A 24,530-nucleotide genomic window follows, 5' to 3' on the forward strand; every position below is an offset into this window, starting at 1 on the left:
AAAAAAAACCTCACATACCCTTATCATAAATGTTGCAGCAAGGTGATTTATTTTACCATTACAGTTGATGTATATTACATATTTCAATTTACAATAATCATTATATCCATAATAAAACTCAATGGATTTGCTTATATTCACATTTCAGAGGTTAAAGAGGGGGGAAAAAAAGCTGACAAGATACACACTACAACTACAGTTGATTTCTTATTCCCACCTTTATAATCAAGCGACATTTGATCCTCAATTGGCTGTTTTATCATTTTAATATGAAAAAAAAAAGAAACATCCTATGAATGATTGGTTAATATTACTTTTAGAGCATAACCTGTACTTACAACACAAGTGATACCAGAATGTAAAGTGTGCATGGGGATCTCGGAGCAAGCACTAAAAACAAAGGAGGAAAAAAAATATAGCCTGAAGTCTAAAAATAAGAATATATTAAGAGAATAATTTGCAAGATCTAATATAATATAATGACACGCTAATCATAAATATTTTTGTTAAACAAATGTAGCCTACAGTTAATAAAGTGTTTGATATTCTTTGATTTATATTTACATAAACAAAATAATTTCTTCTCAGTTGCTCCCCGAAATAAAGTTAATGTACATCTTTTTACACGCTTACGTTTTATTTTTTGTGCAATGGCCGACTGGAATCAGTCCTCATAAATCACAAGGCTGACAAAAAAAACATCAGTCTAACTACTTATTCACCATAGGCTATCAATATGTACCCTTTACCTTTGATTCAAAGAACAAGTAATAAAATGATAAGCTGAAGGCATAGAAGTGATAAGAGTTGAACTTTGGCAGCATGAAAGAAGGATTCGCTCGTTTCTATTCAAATGAACACAAGTGCTGTTAGAGGCAGCACTACTGAGAGATTCAACTCTTCGAGGGCTTGATAATTTGCTGAAGCATTCAATCAGAGAAAGGTAAAGAATATCCTAGCCGTCAAGCCTGACCCATATGGACCAAAATATATCTTTGTTGGAGACATCAGTATTTATTTGTAACTGACTATGGCAAGGCTATTCCAGTTACGTACACATAAATGCATAAAAAGTCTGATTTCCTGTGGATTACCTCTACAGAAAAGTGCTTTGCATGAAAAGTCATATCCTTCTTTTCTAGAGCTTTCTTGACTATAAGTTCAAGTTATAGAGCATGTTTTTGGAAAAACTTTGATTGCCTGTGCTGATATACATATTTACTGTACAGGTCTTAATGTACCCAATCAATGACTATGCTACAGATAACTAAACACTGTTTTTTCTTCTTCTTCATATTATTATTATTATTATTATTATTATTACAGAATACCTTGCTCATACCATTAGGGATACAAACAGAAACTAGTGCACAGTTAAATTTAAGAATGGTCACAAAGATGTAAGCTACAGTATGCAAAGTTGTTTTACAACCCTCACTTGAACCAAGAGATGTCAGAGGTCCATGGTTGTACTTTAGGTATAAATATAAGGACACTTTTCACTATTTCATCTAGACCACGATCACAACACTGCTTAGCAACAGATTATTTTAAGGCTTACTTATGTGGTATACATGTTCCATTAGGATTTGAATGTAATGCATTTTAAAAAGGGGTAAAATAGATCATCTAATGTGCTTAAATATAATGTTGGTTCTATGCTTGATCCGGATTGAAGTGATATGAAAGAGCCTCCGTCCTCAAGTTTTCAGTCAGTGTTGGTCAGTCTTCCAAAACAATGACTGCTCAGTGTTTCGGCAGAGCTGTAATCGCTCCGGTCGAAGTTCCCCTCCCCAGTGGTTCGTATTGCTCATCTTACCCTGTGCAAAAGTTGTTCCGAACTCTTCAGTTGTGCTAAATGATGAACCTAACATCATTCTTCACATTGTTGGTGTAGGTGCTGACACGGTCAGGCAGGACGCGCATTTTCATGGTGCCATCAGCGCCGCAAGAAAAGACGTGGTTGCCTGGTGCCGTCTCGATCTGCATGACGCCGGTGCCTAGGTTGCGGAAGATGGACTGCCGGGCGTGTTCGCTCGGGAAAGTGTGCAATAGGCTCTGCGTTAACATGTTCCACACCTGCACAAACGCTCACCAAGTTAACACATGAACATCATTTTAAAGTTTTCAATAATCATCCCCCCCCCAGTTATTTTTTAATGAACAGTAGTACTAAAAGTCAACGGAAACAGGAAATTTAAAAAAATTTGTTTTTATAATATTCTTTTACCCTCTTCTAAATATTTTCTGAGCATGGGCGGGTAAATAAAACAACTTCCCTTTGCCTCCATTCTTATTTGGTGGAATCACTGAATGGTCTCAATCAGTAACATGTCTCATAACATAACAAATAATATCATTTTAACATTATGCTTAAAATGGTGTAAAAGAAAGAATATATTATTCATTATTTTTGACCCAAACTGGATAGCGAGACAGAAAGAGTTCTGAGATTCTGGATTATAACACCATGAATGTAACATACCTTGATGTTGCCTTCAGCCGAGCCACTGACAAAGCAGCTTTCAGTGGCATCCACAGCCACCGCTTTGACAGCTGAGTCATGGGCCTGGAAACTCTGGCGCTGGAGCTTAAGCGTGAGGTCCAGCACACTGATCCAGCCTTTCCTTCCTCCACTGAGCAGCAGCTGCTGTTTGGGAGCAAGAGCCAGTACAGTTGCACCAGACTCATGGCAGGTAAAGCCTGCAAACAGACCGAAACCTTTAGTGAGAATTCAGAGCCCCATTTATATTGGCTAAAGGTGTGGTGAGTGATAATGTTACCAGAGTATAAAGTATATAGTCAAAGGTTTGACCATCATACCCATATGCCCTTGACAAACATCCAGTTACAGATGCAGTCCCCTTTTGCTGTAATATAAACTTCTTTTCTTCCAGTAAAGCTTCCCACTAGAATTTTGGAGTTTATCAATGGGAATTTGCCCATTTAGATATGAGAGCATTACTGAGGTTGATTACAGATGAGTGAGAAGGTCTGGGGAGTAGTCAGCATTTCAGGTCATCCTAAATATATTCAGTGGGGTTGAGGTCTGGACACCCGAGTTGTCAACGCCATGTCTATGGACCTTGATTTGTGCACAGGGGCATTGTCATGTAGGAATATGTTTTGGCTCTTTAATTCCAGTAAAGGGAAACTGTGATGTTACAACACACAAAGACAATTTTTGCCATCCAACTTGGTGACAACAGTTTGAGGAAGACCCACATTCAGGTGTAAATGTCAGGTGTCTACACATTTTTGTCTATATATTGTACCATGGTACAACTGTAAAGACAATGCTTAAAAAAAACCAGCAAAAGATAAAACAAGCATTACTGCCAGATGCAGTGTATCACACTTAATATGGTCAGGGCTGCTGTTGTCAATATTGCCATGGCAACACTTCATTTATGCATTACCCGGCAACACTACATTTCACAGCAGGCAAAGAAGCAGTTTAGCTTGTGAATAATACATGTTTGTTTCTGTATTAAAACTATCACCAGTGGAATCTAGTTAAATCCAGTCGTGTGTGTTTCTAGGTCATCTAGATGCAAATCCAGTGCCTGCTTGAGCAACTTGCAAATCATCTTTTCTCACCATCAATAGTTCAACCAAGGTGCTCACAGACGAGCCCAAGAATTCATGAGTCCATGATCTTTGAAGACCGGAGGTGAGGCACACATTTATTAGAATTTACTGATTTATGTAGGTATAGTGAACATGACTAGCAGGTTGCTCAGCAAGTATATAAAATTTCTCTCTGTACTGACACTTTCCTATACATGGGCACCACTGAAATAAGTAACATCCACCCATCTTCTATACCCACTTTATTCCTAATTAGGGTCACGGGGATCTCCCAGCACACATTGGGCAAAAGGCAGTGGTACACCCTGGACAAGTTGCCAGTCCATCACAGGGCCACATATAATAAGTAACAACACCCATTTTTTATTATTATTTTTACTTTGATTTTTGATAATAACAGGTAATATACATTCACTAGACTTTTTGTTGGTTTTGGAGTACGTCAAATGTGCTTTATTTTGAATAAAATGCTATCACTGATTGAAATCAAATGTGTAAAGCAATTGTATTTAAAAAGTCTTTCATTGTTTGCAGTGTGTTAGTTTAGTATTAATGCAATACAAGTGAACTGTTTAACTGTGCACAGAAACCTGCCATGTCTGAAGCATGGCAATGTAAACTCACCATGAACCAGGCCGTTGGATGGCATGATCAGTGTATCCCACAAACATACATTTCTGTATAGTGAAAGGCAGGGAAGAACGGAAAGAAGTTTACTTGAGTAATAAGCTGTTGACAGAAATTATCTTTAGGCAGAAAAGAAAATGGCTTGTGGGTTCTAATGGCAGTTCTGTACACTGTACCTGTTGTCAGTGGAAAGGCCCGCAGTGGCAATGAGTGATGATGAGCCCACAAATACAAAGTCATTGGCTGTTTTGTTATGGCACTGCAATGTCTGAAGAGGAACACAAAGAACACCATCTGTTACCATTGCAAAGGAAAAAACATCTTGAAGGGGAAAAAAAATGTTGGCACATACCAAATAGGGTTTAGGGGTGTTCCCTGATGTATTTGTCTGCCACAGACTAAGAGCTCCATCTGCATCAACAATACCAAACTGGAAGGGAAAAATGGTTACTGGTTAATTTCTGAAAATCCAAGTTACTAAAGAAGAAAGAAATTGTGTAAACACACACACAATGATTATATATACATATATACCTCAATATATAGGTTTTATTTATTTATACTGTATATGTACTGTGTGTCTGTGTGTGTGTATATATATATATATATATATATATATATATATATATATATATATATATATATATATATATATATATATATATATATATACACATATATATACACATATATATACACATATATATACACACACACACACACAATCTATATATAAATATATTTATATTCACTGTGAGCAGGTGAGAACTGTGTTCACTCACCTTATTCCCCTGGTAGTTAAATCTGATCCTCGTAACCCTGGAGTTGCCAGGGCTCCTAAAGCAGATGATCTGCTGCGAATGGCCCCATTCAAACATCCTCACACTGCCATCCTGAGCTCCTGTTAGGTCTGTACTCGAAGAAAATTATACTGATTTATACCCCATTATACTGAAAAATACTACTTCCACATGAATACTGAAACTAGTTGTGTATTGGATAGGTTTGTCTTTCACACTGGATTAAAATGAGTCTGTTCATGTTTATAAAACGGGAACTCTTTGCTGGGCTCCATTCTGTAATATTTTATCGGCAAATTTTAACAACAGTTTTGGTTGCACTTACAATATGGAAGGGTAGGGTGGGACGTCATCCTCCTGACGTTGTTAAGGTTTCGTTTGATTAGCTAAATAGAGGATAAAGCTTTCGTAAGTTAAAGAAGGAAACTACATTTTTAATATACAATTTTAATGGATAAAACAAATTGTCGACTCCAAACCATCCCATTCTTGATTTAGTCCCTCAACTTTTAAGAATAACCTCCACTTTTCTGGGAAGGCTTTCCACTAGATTTTTTAGCATTGCTGCAGGGGTATGTCCATTCAGCCTCAAGAGCATTAGTAAGGTCAGGAGTGAGGAGGCTTGGGGTGCAGTCAGCACTCCAATTCATACCAAAGGTGTTCTGTGGGGTTGGGTTCAAGGCTCTGTGCAAGTCATTAGAGTTCTTCATAAAGACAAGGTTGGTGTAGAATGCCCAATGTGCACAGGGCATTGTCAAAATGAAACATGTTTGGGCCTCTCAGCTCCAGGGAAAGGAAATTGTAATTCTACAGTATACAAAGACAATATACAGTGAGGGAAAAAATTATTTGATCTCCTGCTGATTTTGTACGTTTGCCCACTGAAAATCTGTAATTTTAATGGTAGGTGTATTTGAACAGTGAGAGGCAGAATAACCACAAAAAAATCCAGAAAAACACATTTCAGAAAAGTTCTACACTGATTTGCATTTTAATGTGTGAAATAAGTATTTGATCCCCTATCAATCAGAAAGATTTCTGGCTCCCAGGTGTCTTTTATACAGGTAAGGAGCTGAGATTACAGCAGGAGCACTCTCGGGGAGTGCTTTTAATCTCAACTCATTAACTGTATGAAAGACACCTGTCCACAGAAGGAAGCAATCAATCAGATTCCAAACTCTCCATCATGGCCAAGACCAAAGAGCTGTCCATTGATGTCAGGGTAGACATAAACAAGGCTCGAAGACCATCACCAAGCAGCTTGGTGAGAAGGTGACAACATTTGGTGCGATTATTCCCAAATAGAAGAAACACAAAAGGACTGTCAACCTTCCTCGGTCTGGGGCTCCATGCAAGATCTCACCTCATGGAGTTTCAATGATCATGAGAACGGTGAGGATTCAGCCCAGAATTACACTGGAGGATTTTATCAATGATCTCAAGGCAGCTGGGACCATAGTCACCAAGAAAACAATTGGTAACACACTACGCCGTGAAAGACTGAAATCCAGTAGCGCCCGCAAGGTCCCCCTGCTAAAGAAAGCACATGTACAGGCTCATCTGAAGTTTGCCAGTGAACATCTGAATGATTCAGAGGAGAACTGGGTGAAAGTGTTGTGGTCAAATGAGACCAAAATCCAGCTCTTTGGCATCAACTCAACTCACCGTGTTTGGAGGAGGAGGAATGCTGCCTATGACCCCAACTACACCATCCCCAGGTGACAGGACAACTGCACCGCATCAAAGGGACGATGGACAGGGCCATGTACCGTTAAATCTTGGATGAGAACCTCCTTCCCTCAGCCAGGGCATTGAAAATGGGTCGTGGATGGATATTCCAGCCTGACAATGACCCAAAACACACGGCCAAGGCAACAAAGGAGTGGTTAAAAAAAAAGCACATTAAGGTCCTGTAGTGGCCTAGTCAGTCTCCAGACCTTAATCCCATAGAAAATCTGTGGAGGGAGCTGAAGGGTCAGCCACAAAACCTTAATGACTTGGAGATGATCTGCAAAGAGGAGTGGGCCCAAATTCCTTGAGATGTGAGATGTGTGCAAACCTGGTGGCCAACTACAAGAAATGCCTGACATCTGTGATTGCCAACAAGGGTTTGCCACCAAGTACTAAGTCATGTTTTGCAAAGGGGTCAAATACTTATTTCACTCAATAAAATGCAAATCAATGTATAACTTTTTTGAAATGTGTTTTTCTGGATTTTTTTGTTGTTATTCTGTCTCTCACTGTTCAGATAAATCTACCATTAAAATTACAGACTGATCATTTCTTTGTCAGTGGGCAAATGTACAAAATCAGCAGGGGATCAAATAATTTTTTCCCTCACTGTAATGCTTCCAAGTTTGTGCCAACAGTTTGGGGAAGGACTACATATAGGTGTGATGGTCAGATGTCCACATACTAGTTGCCATATATGAGTACAGTGGCCATATAATATATATATATATATATATATATATATATATATATATATATATATATATATATATATATATACATATATATATATATATACATATACATATATATACATATACACACACACACACACACACACACTATATTGCCAAAAGTATTCACTCACCTGCCTTGACTAGCATATGAACTTAAGTGACATCCCATTCCTAATCCATAGGGTTCAATATGACGTCGGTCCACCCTTTGCAGCTATAACAGCTTCAACTCTTCTGGGAAGGCTGTCCACAAGGTTTAGGAGTGTGTTTATGGGAATTTTTGACCATTCTTCCAGAAGCGCATTTGTGAGGTCACACACTGATGTTGGACGAGAAGGCCTGGCTCTCAGTCTCCGCTCTAATTCATCCCAAAGGTGTTCTATCGGGTTGAGGTCAGGACTCTGTGCAGGCCAGTCAAGTTCATCCACACCAGACTCTGTCATCCATGTCTTTATGGACCTTGCTTTGTGCACTGGTGCACAGTCATGTTGGAAGAGGAAGGGGCAAGCTCCAAACTGTCCCCACAAAGTTGGGAGCATGGAATTGTCCAAAATGTCTTGGTATGCTGAAGCATTCAGAGTTCCTTTCATTGAAACTAAGGGGCCAAGCCCAGCTCCTGAAAAACAACCCCACACCATAATCCCCCCTCCACCAAACTTTACACTTGGCACAATGCAGTCAGACAAGTACCGTTCTCCTGGCAACCGCCAAACCCAGACTCGTCCATCAGATTGCCAGATGGAGAAGCGCGATTCATCACTCCAGAGAACGCGTCTCCACTGCTCTAGAGTCCAGTGGCGGCGTGCTTTACACCACTGCATCTGACGCTTTGCATTGCACTTGGTGATGTATGGCTTGGATGCTCGGCCATGGAAACCCATTCCATGAAGCTCTCTGCGCACTGTTCTTGAGCTAATCTGAAGGCCACATGAAGTTTGGAGGTCTGTAGCGATTGACTCTGCAGAAAGTTAGCGACCTCTTCGCACTATGCGCCTCAGCATCCGCTGACCCCGCTCCGTCAGTTTACGTGGCCTATCACTTCGTGGCTGAGTTGCTGTCGTTCCCAAACACTTCCACGTTCTTATAATACAGCTGACAGTTGACTGTGGAATATTTAGGAGCGAGAAAATTTCACGACTGGATTTGTTGCACAGGTGGCATCCTATCACAGTTCCACACTGGAATTCACTGAGCTCCTGAGAGCGACCCATTCTTTCACAAATGTTTGTAAAAACAGTCTGCATGCCTAGGTGCTTGATTTTATACACCTGTGGCCATGGAAGTGATTGGAACACCTGATTCTGATTATTTTGATGGGTGAGCGAATACTTTTGGCAATATAGTGTGTATATATATATATATATATATATATATATATATATATATATATATACACACACACTACCAGTCAAAAGTTTGGACACACCTTCTAATTCCATGGTCTTTCCTGATGTTTATTTCTTTCTACATTGTAAAACAATGCTGAAGGCGGCCGAAATACACAATAATCTCGTTTGAACAGTTGATATTGAGATATGTCTGCTATTGATGCTCTGTAAAGCCTTCATAACGGCTCTAATCTGAGGTGCTGTTAATTGGTGATGTCTGAGGCTGGTAACTCTAAATGAACTTCCCCTCTGCAGCAGAGGCAAGTTTTGGTCTTGCTTTACTGGGATGGTCTTCATGTGAGCCAGTTTCATCATGGTGCTTGATGGGTTTTGCAAATGCACTTGACAATACTGTTTTTGCAAGAACTATTCCAGAACACCTGACCTTCGTGTCTTAAAATAACAACCGACTGTTTTTTGTCGTCATTACATATGGATTACTTAAGTCCATGTGTGTTATTTCATAGTTTTGAAATCTCCAGTATTGTTCTACAATGTAGAAAATAAATCCCTAAACGAAAAACATTGAATTAAAAGGTGTGTCCAGACTTTTGACTGGTAGTGTATAAATTTGTTATGCAAAACCATATACTTAAACAGAATTTTACTACCTAACATAAGCAGATATGACCTAGCCAGAAACATGGTCATGGGCTACTCACCATGGCTGCTCCTCTGCCAGTCTGGTGGCTGCCCAACCAGGGCATATTAATGGGAGTGCCAGGGCTGCTGTGAGTGTAGGGTGTTGTGCCATGCAAAGTGGTGAAGTCATCCCGGGTCTGGACAACCAAGAAATCATCGCCTCTGAAACACAGCATGAAACACAATGCAGGTCCAAATGAAAACTGAACAACATAATGTGTCTGCTCTCTTCCTGTTAAACGAAATAGCAAATTAAATGGATCATTACAGTGGTTCATGGTGAAATGAATCTGGAAACAATGCATCCACACCGACGATCAGGTAATAATAAGATCCAAATATAATATCCTTCAGTGTCTGCCCAGTGAATGAAGCGGAAATAAGCTACACTGACGGCATTTATTCATTTAAACCTCATTCATATAAAGGGCTTTTGTGAAGGTAGTGAAAAGAAGATGGGACTTGTATGACTGAGAAATATACGGTATATGCCTTGTTAGAAATATATAGAAGATGCTTAAAAAAATAGAGATCTGAACCAGCACTATAATTCCTGCTGGGGGACTATAGTAAAAATGTGAAGCTTTCCATCATTTTGTCACTGTGACAAATTTTCCTGGATTTTAAAGTTGTACTGTTTAGATGAAGTTCAATTACTTCAGTTCCGTCTCGGCTTCATCATCAATCCATGTAAGTATCTGAGTGGCCAAAATGGAGGACACGTCCAGCTCCTGGATGTCATGGGTGGATGCGATCACTAAGCAGTTACGATTGGCCTGTAAAGAGCATGATACAGTACATTACACATACACACACTTCACAAGTGAAAACCAGAACTTTCATCAGAAAATGCCAGGGCTTCTCTCACGCAGCTCTGCACCTTATTAATGGCGAAGGCAGTGATGATGTCAGATTCCTTGTGAATGATGCGTGCTTTGCCTCCAGGGTAACCCAGATCTGCCTCAATCTGTGTGAAACAGAGTCATAATTTTCAAATCTCAATGAACCACTAACATTTGACTTCTGTCTACAGTAATTCTCACATTACCATAATATATTACATATAACAAAGAATGGCTGCTGTTATTTGAGCAACTGTTATTTAATTTGTCTCTGAGGGATCAAGGTGATTATGTGAATTAGTACAGCTGGTTGTGCCGTGCATGTATTGTTGCTCCATAATCTGTAAAGTTTAGGAAATTTACTATGTGTTGTGAAAACACTCATCTTAAAACCTACACTAGGATGTTCTTTTACATGCTAATGAGAATAAGTGATCAACACTGCTTGAATTACAGATATAGACAATATATTTCTGATAAACACTCTGGTGTGTTTTTATGCAGATACACCGATGTCTTTATTTGACAAATATCAGCCATTACATGGCCGTTTCTCAAATCAGGGATGTATCCGTCAGAGATAGTAAAAGTGTTATTAGATTTGAACAGATCTGAATAGATCCCCTGGCCATACACTGGTGTCTCTGTCAAAGTGTATTTCCACCTGTCACCCAGTGTCCTAGGACAGGCCTGGATAAAGATGAATGAATTAATGGCATTGAATTTATTTGCATTAACATAATAGCCATATGAGCATCAGTATGTACAAATAAGATCAAAGATGTTCAATATTTCTATTTTTTGTTACTTGTCTTTTAGAGCAAGGACGATGGGCTGCATCTTAAGACAATAATCACAACTTTAAAATCTCATATCATTAATTAAATGTAAAGTTCATGACAACATGAACCCACATGCACTTCAAATCTAAAAGAAAAAAAGAAAAACAAAAATGCAATATGACAAGCAGTACCTGATTGAGACCAGGCTCCTCCATCCCTGAATACCTCAAGCTGTCAGTGCAGTCCTCAACCGACTTAATTTTTCAAAATAGTCACAAAATATCAGACGAGGAAATGAAATGAAGACATGCAAGTCAGTAGCTCACATCGAAAATGTACAATTAGACTGTTAAATAACAAACAGAAATTGCACAGAAGCAGCAACAAAATTATGTGAACACTGATTCAGGCAAAACTACACACCACACCAGCAGTTACAGCACAACACTAGAAGCATACACAGATCTTTTCTATGCAATCCTAAAACTATTATTTTATTACTATAGCACTGAAATCGAACAAATAGCTTCCACGGCTATATACTATAATTACTACTATTGATGGCACAAATCAGAAAAGCATGCAAATGACTGTATACCTCTGTCTGATCCCGCTTTTTGGTAAAGATGTTGCGGATAAAAGTCTCCTGCACCTCTTCCTGTTTTACTAGGTACTGCCATAGTCTCTTAACTGAGAGTGCAGAATGGTGTCGGGACCTAGATGATAAACATGCACTGTCAATATAGTATTGTTAATGCACAATCCTCATCTTTACAGATTTTATTACTGTCAAGTTACTAAGCAAGAATGATTTTTTAGGCATTTCATTTATCCATTTAAAAATCGAAAAACATTTTACATGCTTTATCACACTCCAGAACGTTGACCAACTGAAGAAACTGGCTGTGTGTGTTTGAGAAAAAATCCAAAATGTCTCATCACAGCTAACCTGAACGGTGTGTTAGAAGGTTCGAATAAGGCCTTGTGTCTAAGGAGAGCTGGTCCAGATGCCATGGTCCCATCAACTGGGTGTGTGGAGATATATTTGGAAGGAGGCCCACCGAAAATCTCCAGTCTCTTGAGTAACACCTGCTCCCATCGCTGTAGTGTTTTAATCATTGAGTGGCACAGTGGGGAGCATACAGGTAGATCTAAAAAACACACACACACAAACTGGGCATACAACTACAGCACTAACAATACCCCAGTGAACACCACCATAAAACAAAACCCTAGAAATGGCCTGAGTCACATTTTATTAAGACAGGATAGGATTTCCAGATATAAACTATATGGCCAATAGTTTGTGCACTTGTCAATCACACAAAGCGCACAATATCTGCTTTATAAACATCCCATTCCAGATTTAGTTTCCTCTTTGCTGTTATGATGAAACCTCCACTCCTTTAGGAAGGCTGAGAACTCTTCTAGATATTGGCTCATGGCTATGGGGAATTATCATTAGTGAAATCAGGCAACGGTGTCCAGCAAGGAGGCCTGGGGTGCAGTCGGTATTCCACTTCATCCCAGTGGTGCTCAGAGAGGTTGAGGTGAGGGTTAAAAGGGCTTGTTGTGGTTATTGTGCTTACACACGTTGTGCTTGATGATCAGTAGGTCATATACAGGCACATACATAGGCTCTGTGCAATACCACTTTTAGTGACCTACCTGAAACCCCCAGGATGCATCAATTCTTTGGCAAGTTCTTTTAAACTTCATCAATATCTTAGTGTTCTGTGTTTTAAACCTGGCCAATGTTAATTACGTGTTGGTTTTGGCAGGAGATGACAGAAATAACTGAGTGATTCCTGGAGTGTATTTACTGAATAAGGCTTTAGTTCTTACCCAAGAGGTCATAGCCAGCCATGGGATAGAACGATTTCAAATTGGCTAGCACCAGCTGCACCATGGCAACACGCATCAAACACCAGCTAAGGACAGAGGAATTTTGGCATTTAATCAGATTGCAAACAAAAACACAGCATGATCCAAAAATATATGACATACAGTAGCTCTGCAAACCTATATGAATTGTTGTTGGAATGTTCTTGAAGAGGAGAATTGGGGTCAACCTCTCCAAAAGCATCATCTTCCTCTTCTTCCTCGTCACTCCCCTGGCTTTCTTCTGAATCATACTCAACTCCACTAGCAGACAATGGCAGGAAGGGCTGTGGAAGTCATATAAATGTGGATATGTCAAACAAATACATTTGAAAACATGGATTAAGATTGGACAGAATGTTATTTGTCTTGAACCTTTGCAATAAAGTAGTCCCAGATACTGAGCTCAGGAGGCACAAAGCGTTCTTTAAAAATGGACGCTTCTTGCTCTACTATAGGGCTGGGGTTGACTGGGCTGACTGGGCTGTCTGGTACCTCCCTGGAGCTGCTTCTGGAGGAATGCATCCTGAAACGCTTCTGCTTCCATTCCTGGTCCTGCATCACAGCTGGAGCTGAAACACACAGCAATGTACCATAAGAAACAGTAGTATGTTTCTTACACAAGTGTGTATGTTATCAATAAGCACAGAAGACCAACAATGAGATTTTGAAATATTTTAGTACTTTCAACTGAATTAATACATTTAATTTCTACATTGAAAAGATAATGTGCCAGCATCTTCTGCTGTGATGAAGCAATTATTCCTTACAAAACACTAACCAGGTGCTGTACAAGATTTTCCTGATACAGGAAGGCGAGCCCCGCCACCAAACACAGCCACCCACAGCTTGCTGTTGAGTGGATGGGCCACGATGTGGAACAGCTCGTTGCTGGAGTGTGTGGCCAGGCCATGCACAAACCAACTGAGGTAAACGGCTGTAAGGATCTCACACAGAAGCACACCCACACTTGGCTGGTTCTCCTCTGCTGCTGCACCAAAGAGACGAACCAAAGTACTAATACCTGTACCACAAAAAATAAAAAACAGTAAAACAGCAGCAGCAGCAATACTACTACTACTAATAACAATATTAATGCTAATTGAAAAAAGAAAATATGTAGCTTACCTGGCCACTGTGCTGGAGAGGTGTTAGGAATGACAGCTTCATCCATACTCAGAGTTCGCACAGGGTGTTGATGAGAAAGCAGAATGCTCTCATAGACAGTGCCTGTGAACTGGTTGATATGACTGTTGAAACAAAACATTACAGTTGTATGGTTATCATGTTCAAAATATGAAGTGCTATGCTATATTTTCTTCAATTAATGTTGCATCTATGAAGATTCACACTATTACATGGCTGTTATATTTTTTTGTCTACTAGTCTGACGGCAAAACTAGGTTAGAAATCAGTGACTGATTGGCACATTTATGCAAACTTCCTTCCTCCCCATTGCTCATATAACCAAACTGTCGTCAAATATCAAACTATATTGAGTCCAACCTACCTGTAACCATGTCCGTCACAGAGACACTGGTAGATGCAGGCGGACAGAGAAGCTGCCAGAGTATGCATCACATAAATCTGTTTGCAAAGCAGGCATTGAATTAGACGTGAGAGACAGAACAGACAGTGTAACAATAAAAAGAAGCACATTTCTTTATCTACAAAACTAGTTTCCCCATTTGGAAACAAGCAAAGTACAATTTTTACCAACAAATAATAGAGAGTTTATTTTGTAGACATTACTCAAAAATAGGCTAGAATTTAGCACCACTGTGTCAGAATTATTGCTGCAGACTTTTTTTTTACACACATCATTAATACATAAGTAATGTCCCATCCCCCTGAAATGCTCCATACCTCATTGTTAATAACATCTGGGTGAGGAGGAGAGTCCAATGCATTAATGGTGTTTAGTATGTCATGTGTCAGGTTGGTCAGGTGAACTATAGGATTGGCCACAACAGTTTTGGAGCTTGCAGTGCAAGCCAGCAGGAGAGGAACTGATGCTTGCTGTTGAACAGGAATCTGAGAACTGTCACCCTAATACAGACAAGAGCAGATTATTGCATCAAACAGAGTTCTAGTGCCAAATAATGTGCTAAAATAATAAAAATACATATTTAATACATATTCAAATAACAACAGAATATAATTCAAATTCATCTTCAGTCACAAATAGGAGACAGAATCAGAATTTGGATTAGACAAAAGAGGCTACCAGTCCCTGCGACAGGCTTTTGCTGTATTTACTCAGCAGAGCTTGTATCAGTTTGAAGATCTGCAGAAAGGAGGACAGGCTCTTCAGAGCCCTGTGCTTCAGCTCCACCTGTCAGTCACTGCTTGAAAAGTCACTTTTGCTGCATTGTGTCTAGCACTGCAATTATTTTTAGCTGATGTTTCCAAAACCATCAAGACCAATTAACTACAGTTTACATCTATTGGGCTGTTCCTTTCACACTAAAATAAATATTTTAAGCATGTTTATTTATACTTTTTTTTAACCAAACTAAATATATTACTGTTTACTTAATTATTTATTATTACTAAATATTTTACCATAAAAGTATTGAGCCTGTTGAGAGTTTAGTTACCTGTTGGGATTCTTGCAGAAGTAGAATCAGTTCCATCCTGACTGATGCCAATCCTCCACCATGGGAACCATGTAGGCTGCAGTAGCTTAGGAAGATACGTAGCAGAGGCTGGTTTCTCTGGAGCCACAGTCTGCGCTTGTGTTGCACCTCTCTGACCTGCTCCACAGTCCCTTGGTACTCATTCTCATCTCCAGAGGCACCACTCATTTGGCCAAGGTCAAGTGAGATGCCCCCAGCCACCTGCTGAAAGTTGGGGTTGTAGCCGCAACACTTCTGAAGGGCCACAACCTCACGCTCCAGCCAGTGGCACAGCTGGTGGCGGAGCTTCCCACCATCTAGCTCGTAACCTGTAGACAGAGTCCGCAGCTCTGCGGTCAGCATCTTCAGACAGGAAATAAACTTGAACCTAGAAGCTAAGATGTCCTCCAAAAGGATAAGGGAGCTGTCTACACTGGCATCTGTAGACAGGGAGGCAGAGTCGGGAGCTTCACAAAGGGCAGCAGGGCTCTCTGGATTGATTTTTTTCATCGCTAGGCCAGCTTCTTCATCTTCAGATTCTTCTTTGTCACTGCCCCACTTCAGCTCCAAAGGCTCATCTTGCAAAGGCATGGAAGGCTGACTCCAGTCAAAACTCAATACAGAGTCTGAGTGGCTGTGGTCTTCTTGTGGAGAAGATAAGGTATCGGAGACAGACCCAAAGCCATTAAACATAGGTTGGGACCAGTCAAGTGTAGAGGCTTGGTCTTTCCCACTTTTGCTGTCTGGACCACTAAACGTTGGTGAGGTCTTCTCTTGGTTTTGCAGCAGCTTAGGTTTCTTAATAACTTTGGGCATTTTGGAAAGAACTTCTAGAGCTAACATGGGGCAGCCAGCTTGCAAGTGAGCATAAGCAGTAGTGAAGAACAGTCTCCGTTCTATAAGACTAATAGAGTCAGCCACGTCCAGTCCAGTCAGCCCCACTTTTGCCTTATCACGTCGAAGGAGCAGTGGATGAGTTCTGAGGTAGGTGTAGAAATTGAAAACCTCTGGATTGCAAGGAGAGGATTCTGTGGACCCTGCAAGTCAACCAAAAGAAATTGGCAAAGACACTAACCAAAATATTTTCTGTGTCAAAACAAAAAAATACATGTGGGTTACATAGCACCTCTGCCTACCTTGCTGAAAAGCATCAACATCTGGGTTGGGTTGCTCAAGCAAAGTATCCAATGCTCGGCTGTAATCATCTAGAACCCAATATGCCATACTACGTAGAAAGGGATCCTGGTGCATTGGAATCTGGTGGTCATGACCCAGGACATACCTCTGTAGAATCTTCTTATAAGTGGAGGATGTCTCAAACTCAGACTCATATAATCTGCTAATCACCAAGGCCAACTGCAGGTCCTGCATCTTCTCCAGGCAAACCTTAATGTATACTCAGAATTAGCATGTTTGCAATTAATATACAGCGAAACGGTAAATGGCGTAGACAAGGACAGGCAAGATCTCAACACCAATGTATTGATGGAAATGCCTCCACTGCCATTAAGTTTAGCTCTTCTTTTTAGGAATAAAACAGGAATAAAATGAAAACATTTTCAGACATTTGACCTGGCTGTGACCTGATTAGATAAATTCCAGTAACAGGTCATCTGTTGGTTACAATAATAACATTGTGTTAATCCTATAAGCATTAAACCACTTGTCTTAACAAGAATCTTATATGTACACATTGATAGATGGACAGATGAACAGAATGACATAAAACCCCAAAATATAATGCCACCATATTATTATTATTATTATTTTTATTATTATTAGAATTATAGAAATTGTATATACAATGTCACAAACAGATTAACTGATTTTGGAACTGATACAATTAATAGTGGCAGGGGCAGAAAAAAGAACACAGATGTTAGCAAGCATGAAGCTTCACACACTGGTGATTCTCAAAACCTAGATCCACTAAATAAAAGGTATTCATAAAAGAATACAAAGAAAATCTTATGCTAATGTATAAGCTTTGAGAATTTGAGGAAAAGCAAAAAACAAGTTTTTTAAAGTTGACCAAATAAAATACTTTGTGCCTGAATTCCCAAAAGTGTAATTGCCTTCCATAAAAATTGGTCATATTATATAGAATAAGTCCAGCTATAAGAACAATTACCTCAACAGCATCCTTGAGGGAATCCGCCAACAGAAAGAACGCCGCCGAGTGCTGAAATCTCTGTTTTCCTAGCAGAGAGAATGCGTTCTTCAACGCAGCCTTCCTCCATCGGTCCTCATTAAAGTTGTTACTGAAGAAAGCTGTCATCTTTACATTCTTGTGGGACCTTCACATGACAGAAGTTCCTAGTTAAACCAAGCCTGCAGAGAGGTGCTTTTAATCCTAAGGCTCAAAATGTAAGATGAAGTTCACACCTGTACAGTCCCCAGACCACCGCTTTCTTCTTCATAGCCAAATAAAACAGGGCTGCATCCAGGGGATCGTTATTCCTTTGAAAAGAAGCCTTTGCTACCTGGTAAGAGTGATGGCAGAATGAATAATTGACTAGCAACAAAAAAAAGAAAAGAAAAGAATATCTGGGACCATAAAATACAAATTATGTGCATTGGGGGACCTAAATACAACTACACTTCTCTGTAGAAAAATACTTTTTTTTTATATATATATTCTGAATTTTTTTAAAAATGTTTACAAATCTCTACCAGCACCAACCTTTTCAATGCATCTACGAAGCTTATTGGTGCTCCTTAGCCACCATCCTACACCCATGGCTTTCAGCTCAGGCCAGGTGGGTTCTCCTTTCTGCATGCAGGGCAGCATGTTGAGTAGTTCCTCCTCAGCTTCAGAGTGAAATGCCCAGGTGTAGTGACATGTAGACAGTCCTGCAGACCAGGAACCAGAATTAAAACCTTTAAGTCCACAAGCAAACTCAAAAAAAAAAACAAGAAGAATAACAACAAATGACAGCGAAGCAGCTTTCAAGAATATGATCAAACCAGGGCAAGGAAACATAAAAGCCCATATTTAGACTTTGGGAATGAAATGACATTTTGAACACTGATACTGGCACTGTGTAACTGTACCTTGGCAGAGGAGCTGTGCACGGTGCACTGGAGGTAATGATGTCAAAAGGAAAGTGTGCAAACGAACAGCAAGCAGAAACTTCAAGCCACATTCATCCAATGTCTCTCCACCTAAATTTTGGTTACAACATTTAGTTAAGAATCTACCGCATCATACCGCAGTCATAAAAAAAGCACACAGGTAAACAAAATATACTGACCTTGATCTTTTCCTTGACTCTCCCTGATGTCTGTGCTGGTTGAAGCAATGGTATCAGCCAAGGCCATAAGTGACATCTGCTCCATTCGCGTCAGCCCAGGAAGGCTAGAGTGAAGCAGGTGGCTTGACAAAACCTGGGCATGCTCAGGGCCAAAGAAAGTGGGACTGTATTTTGACAGATCAATGACCTTAGCTTTAGCATCCTCTTCTTCACCATCTAAGAGATCCATGTCATCCAAGCTCACAGGGCTGGTCTGGAAAAGCTCATCATAGGTATCTGCTCGGCTGGAACCATGGCCGCTGTCCCCACTGACACTGGATGTTTTGCCCTTTGCACATGTGGCTGTATCATTATCTGCAGCAAGCAGAGCATACAGGGGCAATGGTGGGATGGAGTCAATCTCTGTGTAGTCTGAGCTCTCAGTTTTAGTAAACATTTTGGGATCCCTGGAAGTACTACCGCTGGCACTAATAGTAAGGGACCGTAAACGACGTTCCTGGTTGACACTGGTGTCCCTTAGAGTCACAATTTCTCCAGCTATACACTTAACCAGATGGGACAAAATAGCTTTGGCACGTCTCACCTTGCCTAGGTCCATTAATTCCAAAAGCTGTACTGGATGATACTGGGGGAGGGTAGGAAACAAGTGGTGTGCAGCCTCAAATAAGCCGCAGTCTTCCATTTCAGCTGGAAGGTCATACATTGTCCTTTTACCACTAAGCTTCTGGGCTAGGCTGGTCATGGACCTGGTAAGATTCTTTTTAGAAGGTTGAGGAATCTGTCCTTCTTGCTTTAGAGCGGTGTTAAGTGAGCTCATGCTGCCACTATTTGCATCACCTGCAGTCAGTGCTGATTTGGGTAATGCTGCCGGCTGCCACTGAGAGTAGACATGCATTTCACAGTCCATACCAACAACAAGAATGCCATCTCTAACCCAAGACAGGGAGACCGGGATTGGCAAAGAGCCCTCTACAGAGGATACCAGGTCCACTACACGCAACAGAACAAGCCGTGAAGAGCAATGCTCCCTGCTGTTGTCTGACAGCCCCAGCTCTGGAGGTTTTCCTGAGAGCAGCCCATACATGTATAGTTTGGAACCAAGACCTACAGTCAATATATGAGAACCATCCTCTCTAGAAACCCAGTCCAGGTGAACTAGATTTCTACCACTGCTGTGTAAACAATCCCCAGTACTCACTAAACCATCCTGGTAGCTGGGAAGATGCAGATGTTTATCTGAGCCACTGTTAGTCAAACTATTTGAAACATCCAGTTCAAGTGTCTGCTCCAATATCCACTGGGACCCTCCAGTGGATTCACACTGGAATATGCTCACATGAAAAAGAGGATTCTTGGCAAGTCTGGAGAGATTGGAGTCCTGAAATGCCACAGCTATTCGGCTAGTGTGGCAGCAGCTAATGGCCACGGGTCTGTCAGGAATGTTCACTGCACTGCTATTGTCAAGACCTTCTTCTACTAGCAAAGGCCATTCCTCCCAGATGTAAGGAGATGTATGAAGAGTTTTGTCATCATCAGAGACTACCCTGCAACTCCAGAACCTCACAGATCCATCTGTACAAGATGTCGCAAGAAGATATGGAGCCCGGCCAGTTGGCTGCAGAGATGACGAGCTTAAGTGGCCTGCAAAGAATATACAAAGAGGCATTTAATTATGTGCTCGAAAAACTGACTTCTTACAGCGTTATTTAATTAAGCACTAATGACAAACAAAATGTTCAGTTAAACACTAATATGTGAACAACAAATAACAATTCATGCAAATCAACATTGAATTATATCTCTGGAAATCACCAACATATTATTGGCCAGAGTCACTGAGCATTCTACCTGCTGCTGGTGTGGCAGATATAACCTCTACCCCTTCTGGAAGGTTCATCTCCTGACTGAAAACTCTGTCTTTGGCCAAGGTGAGGCGACAGGCACTTCGCAGGTTAGACTTGCTAAGTGGTGATTTATGGGATGATGGTGAGTCATTTTGTAAGTTGCAAATAAATGATGAAGCCACAGTGTCTTTATCAGCAGAGCTTGTGGTGTCTCCTGAAAAAAGGAATAAATATGATAAATGAAATGGATAAATATGAGCAAACAAACAGGATACTCAAACTTGTGCCAGCATAAAGAAAGCATGAAAGGTTTACTTCCTTTTTGAATACTTCATGAGATATCTCAGCACAAAGTACAAAGACAGGGTGGAGATATTACTACCCAGAGTGCTTGGGGCAAGCAGATTTTACCAAACATTAAAATCAAACATTAGTTTCATATTCATGGTTGCCCAGCTAATAATAAAAAAACAAATCAGGGAAAACAACAACTAGGGGAAAAAAACTTCTGGGCAAACCAAACTTGGGACTGAATAAGTGGCTGATGAATTAATCATTTATACTCCCATGAAAACAAAATGTTTTCTTTAAAAAAAAAATCAGATACAGACCCACTGTAACAGGTGCTGCTGCCAGCTGCAGATGCCACATATGAAGGATTGATCTCTTGCTCTGGGTAAACTCAATCACCACCAGAAAGAAGCGAGCCGAGAATAGTGTCAGGTCAGAGGCTAATAAGAGGACAACAGAAAATTACATTTAACAAATAAAAACTTGATAAAGATGAGACAGATTTCCTGAAAGGCATCCTACTATTCTCAACAGATGGGGGATCCTGTGAGGAATCATCTTTTTTCTGGTTTCCCAAGATCAAGTCCTCCTCAAACACATGTAACAGCTGGGTCTCCTTCCCTTGCTGTAGAGGCAGTAACAAGAAGTGTAAAGTCCTGACCCTTCTATTAACATGTAATATGCTAATTTATTGTTTGTAACTGAAAGGTTAATCTAAGAACATATACATACAAAGTCTGTAATAGCATCAAGCTCTATGATGCAGCCTGGCTTTGCAGTAGATTGCTGACTTATGATGTTGAATACTTCTCCCACATATTTCTGAGCCACACAAAACCGATGAAGTGTTAGGGTTTGTTTTTATCTAAAGATAGTTTTAATTATTTAAAAAATTGATCATTTTATATACACTTACTGAGATTTCAGGATTGGAGAGTTCACTCAGCAATTTCTTAGCCTCGATAACTGCCTGGTACAATCTCAAGGAATGGCCATCACTTCCTACAAAACAGGCGCTTGGCGAGTTGCCATATGCACCTTTGACGGAAGAGTGAAATAATAAGTAGTCAGAACAAAGGCTGAGATGCATGCTACAATATCCAAAAAAATAAATAAACCTTTACCAAGGCAGTTGCTTGGGATGAGAGTTGGAAGCCAGGCCACATTGGAGAAAGCTGATGCATGGAGCGAGTTGATTCTGGCCAGCTCAGACACACCCCCTGAAAATGAGAGGGGTCCAACAGGATCCACCCTCCAGAGTATTAGTTCACTATAAATTGCATTTGGGTCCTGTGGAACAGCACCCAGGGAAGACCGGCTTCTCTGGCCTGAAGAAACTGGCCCAGGCCCTGAGTGGGCAATGGGATTGCACACCTTGGCATTGTGGTGTGAGGTGGTTAGAAGAAGGGGCAGTACAGAGTGGCAGGCCAGGTCATTAAGGTGGAAGCGATGACCACAGTAGCGTGATTTGTGTGAAACACTAAGCACAGTTGAGAAAGCTGAGCCCTCAGCAAAGCTCACGGACCACTGGTTGAGTGAGCCATCAGAATGCTTAGAGATCATCAGCACATTGGGCGTGAAGATACTCAGACGCAGCCCGTTCGGGCACTGCTTGCCTTGGCCCAGGCCAATTAGAGCTGAAGAAGTGCGGTGTACCCCTTGGGGACGCTGGCGACCATGCTGGATAGCTAAATCTACATTTTTGTTACAGGCATACATCACTACGCTGCGGCTCAGGGAGATGGCGTCACCCGTAGGGAAGGCAACAGGGATTCGGGAGGCAAAAGACACCTGTGACAGAATAACACATAAGATAAGATATTGAGATCATTGTGCTAAATATCTTGTGCAGTTGGTAATAAGAGGGAAAAAAAACACACTTAGTGCCACAACAATATGAATGCAGATAATGTTTTTAATGTTCATGTTTTTAATTTGATCAAAATGAATACAGAATATTTAATTTGGAGTTAATTTACATTAATAGCTATTTGAGAAATACTCAAAAGTCAATATGTGTAAATATTTTGCTTAGCTTATAAAATCTTTTTCAATGCAATATATTATTTTTATTTTGTTCAAATACTTATTCTGGCCATGCCATACAAGGCTTTTCCCCAATTACAATCAACTGATACTGGCCTGTATAGTATATCCTCTGTTCCAACTGGGGATAATAAAAATATTTTTTAAGAAGGAAAAAAATATGATAAGCATTAAATTCGGTTAGTTAAATGCTGTGGATCCCATTCTGTGTCCTTACCTGTGCCTGTCTGAACATTCCAGGCTGGTATTCATCTAGCCAGTCAACGTGCCACACCAGTAAAGATCCGTCCATGGGGTGGATGCTAAAAAGCATGTCTGCTCCCTTGTTCCAGTCATTCAGTAACACCTCCACCTGGTGATTCACCGCAGCTTTAGGGAGAGGAATTGAAGCTCCATCTTTGAAGCTGGGCTCTCCTTTTCTGCTTTCAGGGCCTATAGTATTGCCCTCCTCCTCATAGTCTGTATTAATGCAAAAAGGAAATACTTTTTTTATTTATATATAATTCTTAAATAATATAAGCAGCTAAATAATATTAAACAAAAGGCATCAGATGTTTAAGATGAGGTCAGAAAATACCTTCATCAGTCTGGCTAGCCTGTGGTGGATTCTGAAGCTCCAAACTGCTCCTGAGCTGCTGGAGGAACACCTCCATAGTAAGCGTCAGATGCAGCTCTTTGTTGTTGAGCCAATGAACATTGAAGGGTCCACCAGGCTCCTCTTCATCTGAACCGCTCAGAGATGATATGGAGGGCAGCAGAGGAATATCTGGAATAACACAGTCCATTAGTTGTGAGAAGAATATAGTTCAGTCCTTCAGATTTAAATATTTGAGATAATGTAGCCTTTCTGTCAAATCAAACCAGCCGGTCATTCTCTATTGTCCCCTCTTATCAACAAGGAATTTCCATCCACAGAATTGCTGCTCACAAGATGTTTTTCCTTTGTTGGACCATTCTAAGTAAACTCTAGAAATAGTTGTTTGTGAAAATCACAAGAGATTAGCAGTTACAGAAATACTCAAACCAGCTTGTCTGCCACCAACAATTGTCAAAATCACTGAGATCAAACCCCACCCCCAATTCTAATGGTTGATGTGAACATTTATTAAAGCTGATGTCCCCACTTCATTCTGAATGATTTTCTGCTCTGTGCTGCTGCCACACAATTGCCTGATTAGAACTGCATGAATTATAAATTGTAAATATGCTTATATGAGTTTATAAGGGGGGACTGAGCTAGTAACATTATTTTTTATTGCACTTTTTAATTACAAAGCAAATAAACTTTATAATTCTCTTGGCTTACCGCCATTTGACACAATGTCTGTGTGGTTACAGTAAAAAAAACACATCAAAACCATGACAAGCAAATTCCTCCCACACGCTTGCATAACCTTTCCGGCTTTATGTCAAAATGCATAAAGCCTCAAACGGTACAGAGGAACAGAAATAAACA

The 24,530-nt window shown here is 40.3% G+C and overlaps 1 protein-coding gene across 2 annotated transcripts in view; it reads right to left on the reverse strand.

Annotated features, from left to right (window-relative positions):
• Positions 1-26: 26 nt before the first annotated feature.
• Positions 27-24,530, reverse strand: part of dmxl1 (Dmx-like 1) — a 33,129-nt gene continuing 8,625 nt past the window's right edge. For both annotated transcript variants that reach the window (XM_058389959.1, XM_058389960.1), the window contains exons 11-45: positions 23,652-23,840; positions 23,292-23,533; positions 22,153-22,819; positions 21,945-22,066; positions 21,761-21,850; positions 21,551-21,653; positions 21,349-21,468; positions 20,742-20,951; positions 18,894-20,534; positions 18,694-18,804; positions 18,323-18,492; positions 18,025-18,122; positions 17,771-17,936; positions 16,776-17,025; positions 15,622-16,676; positions 14,888-15,070; positions 14,532-14,608; positions 14,150-14,271; positions 13,803-14,045; positions 13,397-13,593; positions 13,163-13,308; positions 12,986-13,071; positions 12,090-12,291; positions 11,739-11,856; positions 11,332-11,394; positions 10,397-10,483; positions 10,174-10,292; positions 9,537-9,678; positions 5,344-5,404; positions 5,001-5,128; positions 4,571-4,648; positions 4,395-4,486; positions 4,216-4,268; positions 2,486-2,703; positions 27-2,079 (exon numbers count right to left, since the gene is read on the reverse strand). In XM_058389959.1, coding sequence (XP_058245942.1) covers positions 1,855-2,079; positions 2,486-2,703; positions 4,216-4,268; positions 4,395-4,486; positions 4,571-4,648; positions 5,001-5,128; positions 5,344-5,404; positions 9,537-9,678; positions 10,174-10,292; positions 10,397-10,483; positions 11,332-11,394; positions 11,739-11,856; positions 12,090-12,291; positions 12,986-13,071; positions 13,163-13,308; positions 13,397-13,593; positions 13,803-14,045; positions 14,150-14,271; positions 14,532-14,608; positions 14,888-15,070; positions 15,622-16,676; positions 16,776-17,025; positions 17,771-17,936; positions 18,025-18,122; positions 18,323-18,492; positions 18,694-18,804; positions 18,894-20,534; positions 20,742-20,951; positions 21,349-21,468; positions 21,551-21,653; positions 21,761-21,850; positions 21,945-22,066; positions 22,153-22,819; positions 23,292-23,533; positions 23,652-23,840 — 7,874 coding nt within the window. In that variant the 3' untranslated portion in view covers positions 27-1,854. The remainder of the gene's footprint in view (positions 2,080-2,485; positions 2,704-4,215; positions 4,269-4,394; positions 4,487-4,570; positions 4,649-5,000; positions 5,129-5,343; positions 5,405-9,536; positions 9,679-10,173; positions 10,293-10,396; positions 10,484-11,331; positions 11,395-11,738; positions 11,857-12,089; positions 12,292-12,985; positions 13,072-13,162; positions 13,309-13,396; positions 13,594-13,802; positions 14,046-14,149; positions 14,272-14,531; positions 14,609-14,887; positions 15,071-15,621; positions 16,677-16,775; positions 17,026-17,770; positions 17,937-18,024; positions 18,123-18,322; positions 18,493-18,693; positions 18,805-18,893; positions 20,535-20,741; positions 20,952-21,348; positions 21,469-21,550; positions 21,654-21,760; positions 21,851-21,944; positions 22,067-22,152; positions 22,820-23,291; positions 23,534-23,651; positions 23,841-24,530) is intronic.

Source organism: Hemibagrus wyckioides, linkage group LG05, assembly GCF_019097595.1.
Source record: "Hemibagrus wyckioides isolate EC202008001 linkage group LG05, SWU_Hwy_1.0, whole genome shotgun sequence".
NCBI classification, from domain to species: Eukaryota; Metazoa; Chordata; class Actinopteri; order Siluriformes; family Bagridae; genus Hemibagrus; species Hemibagrus wyckioides.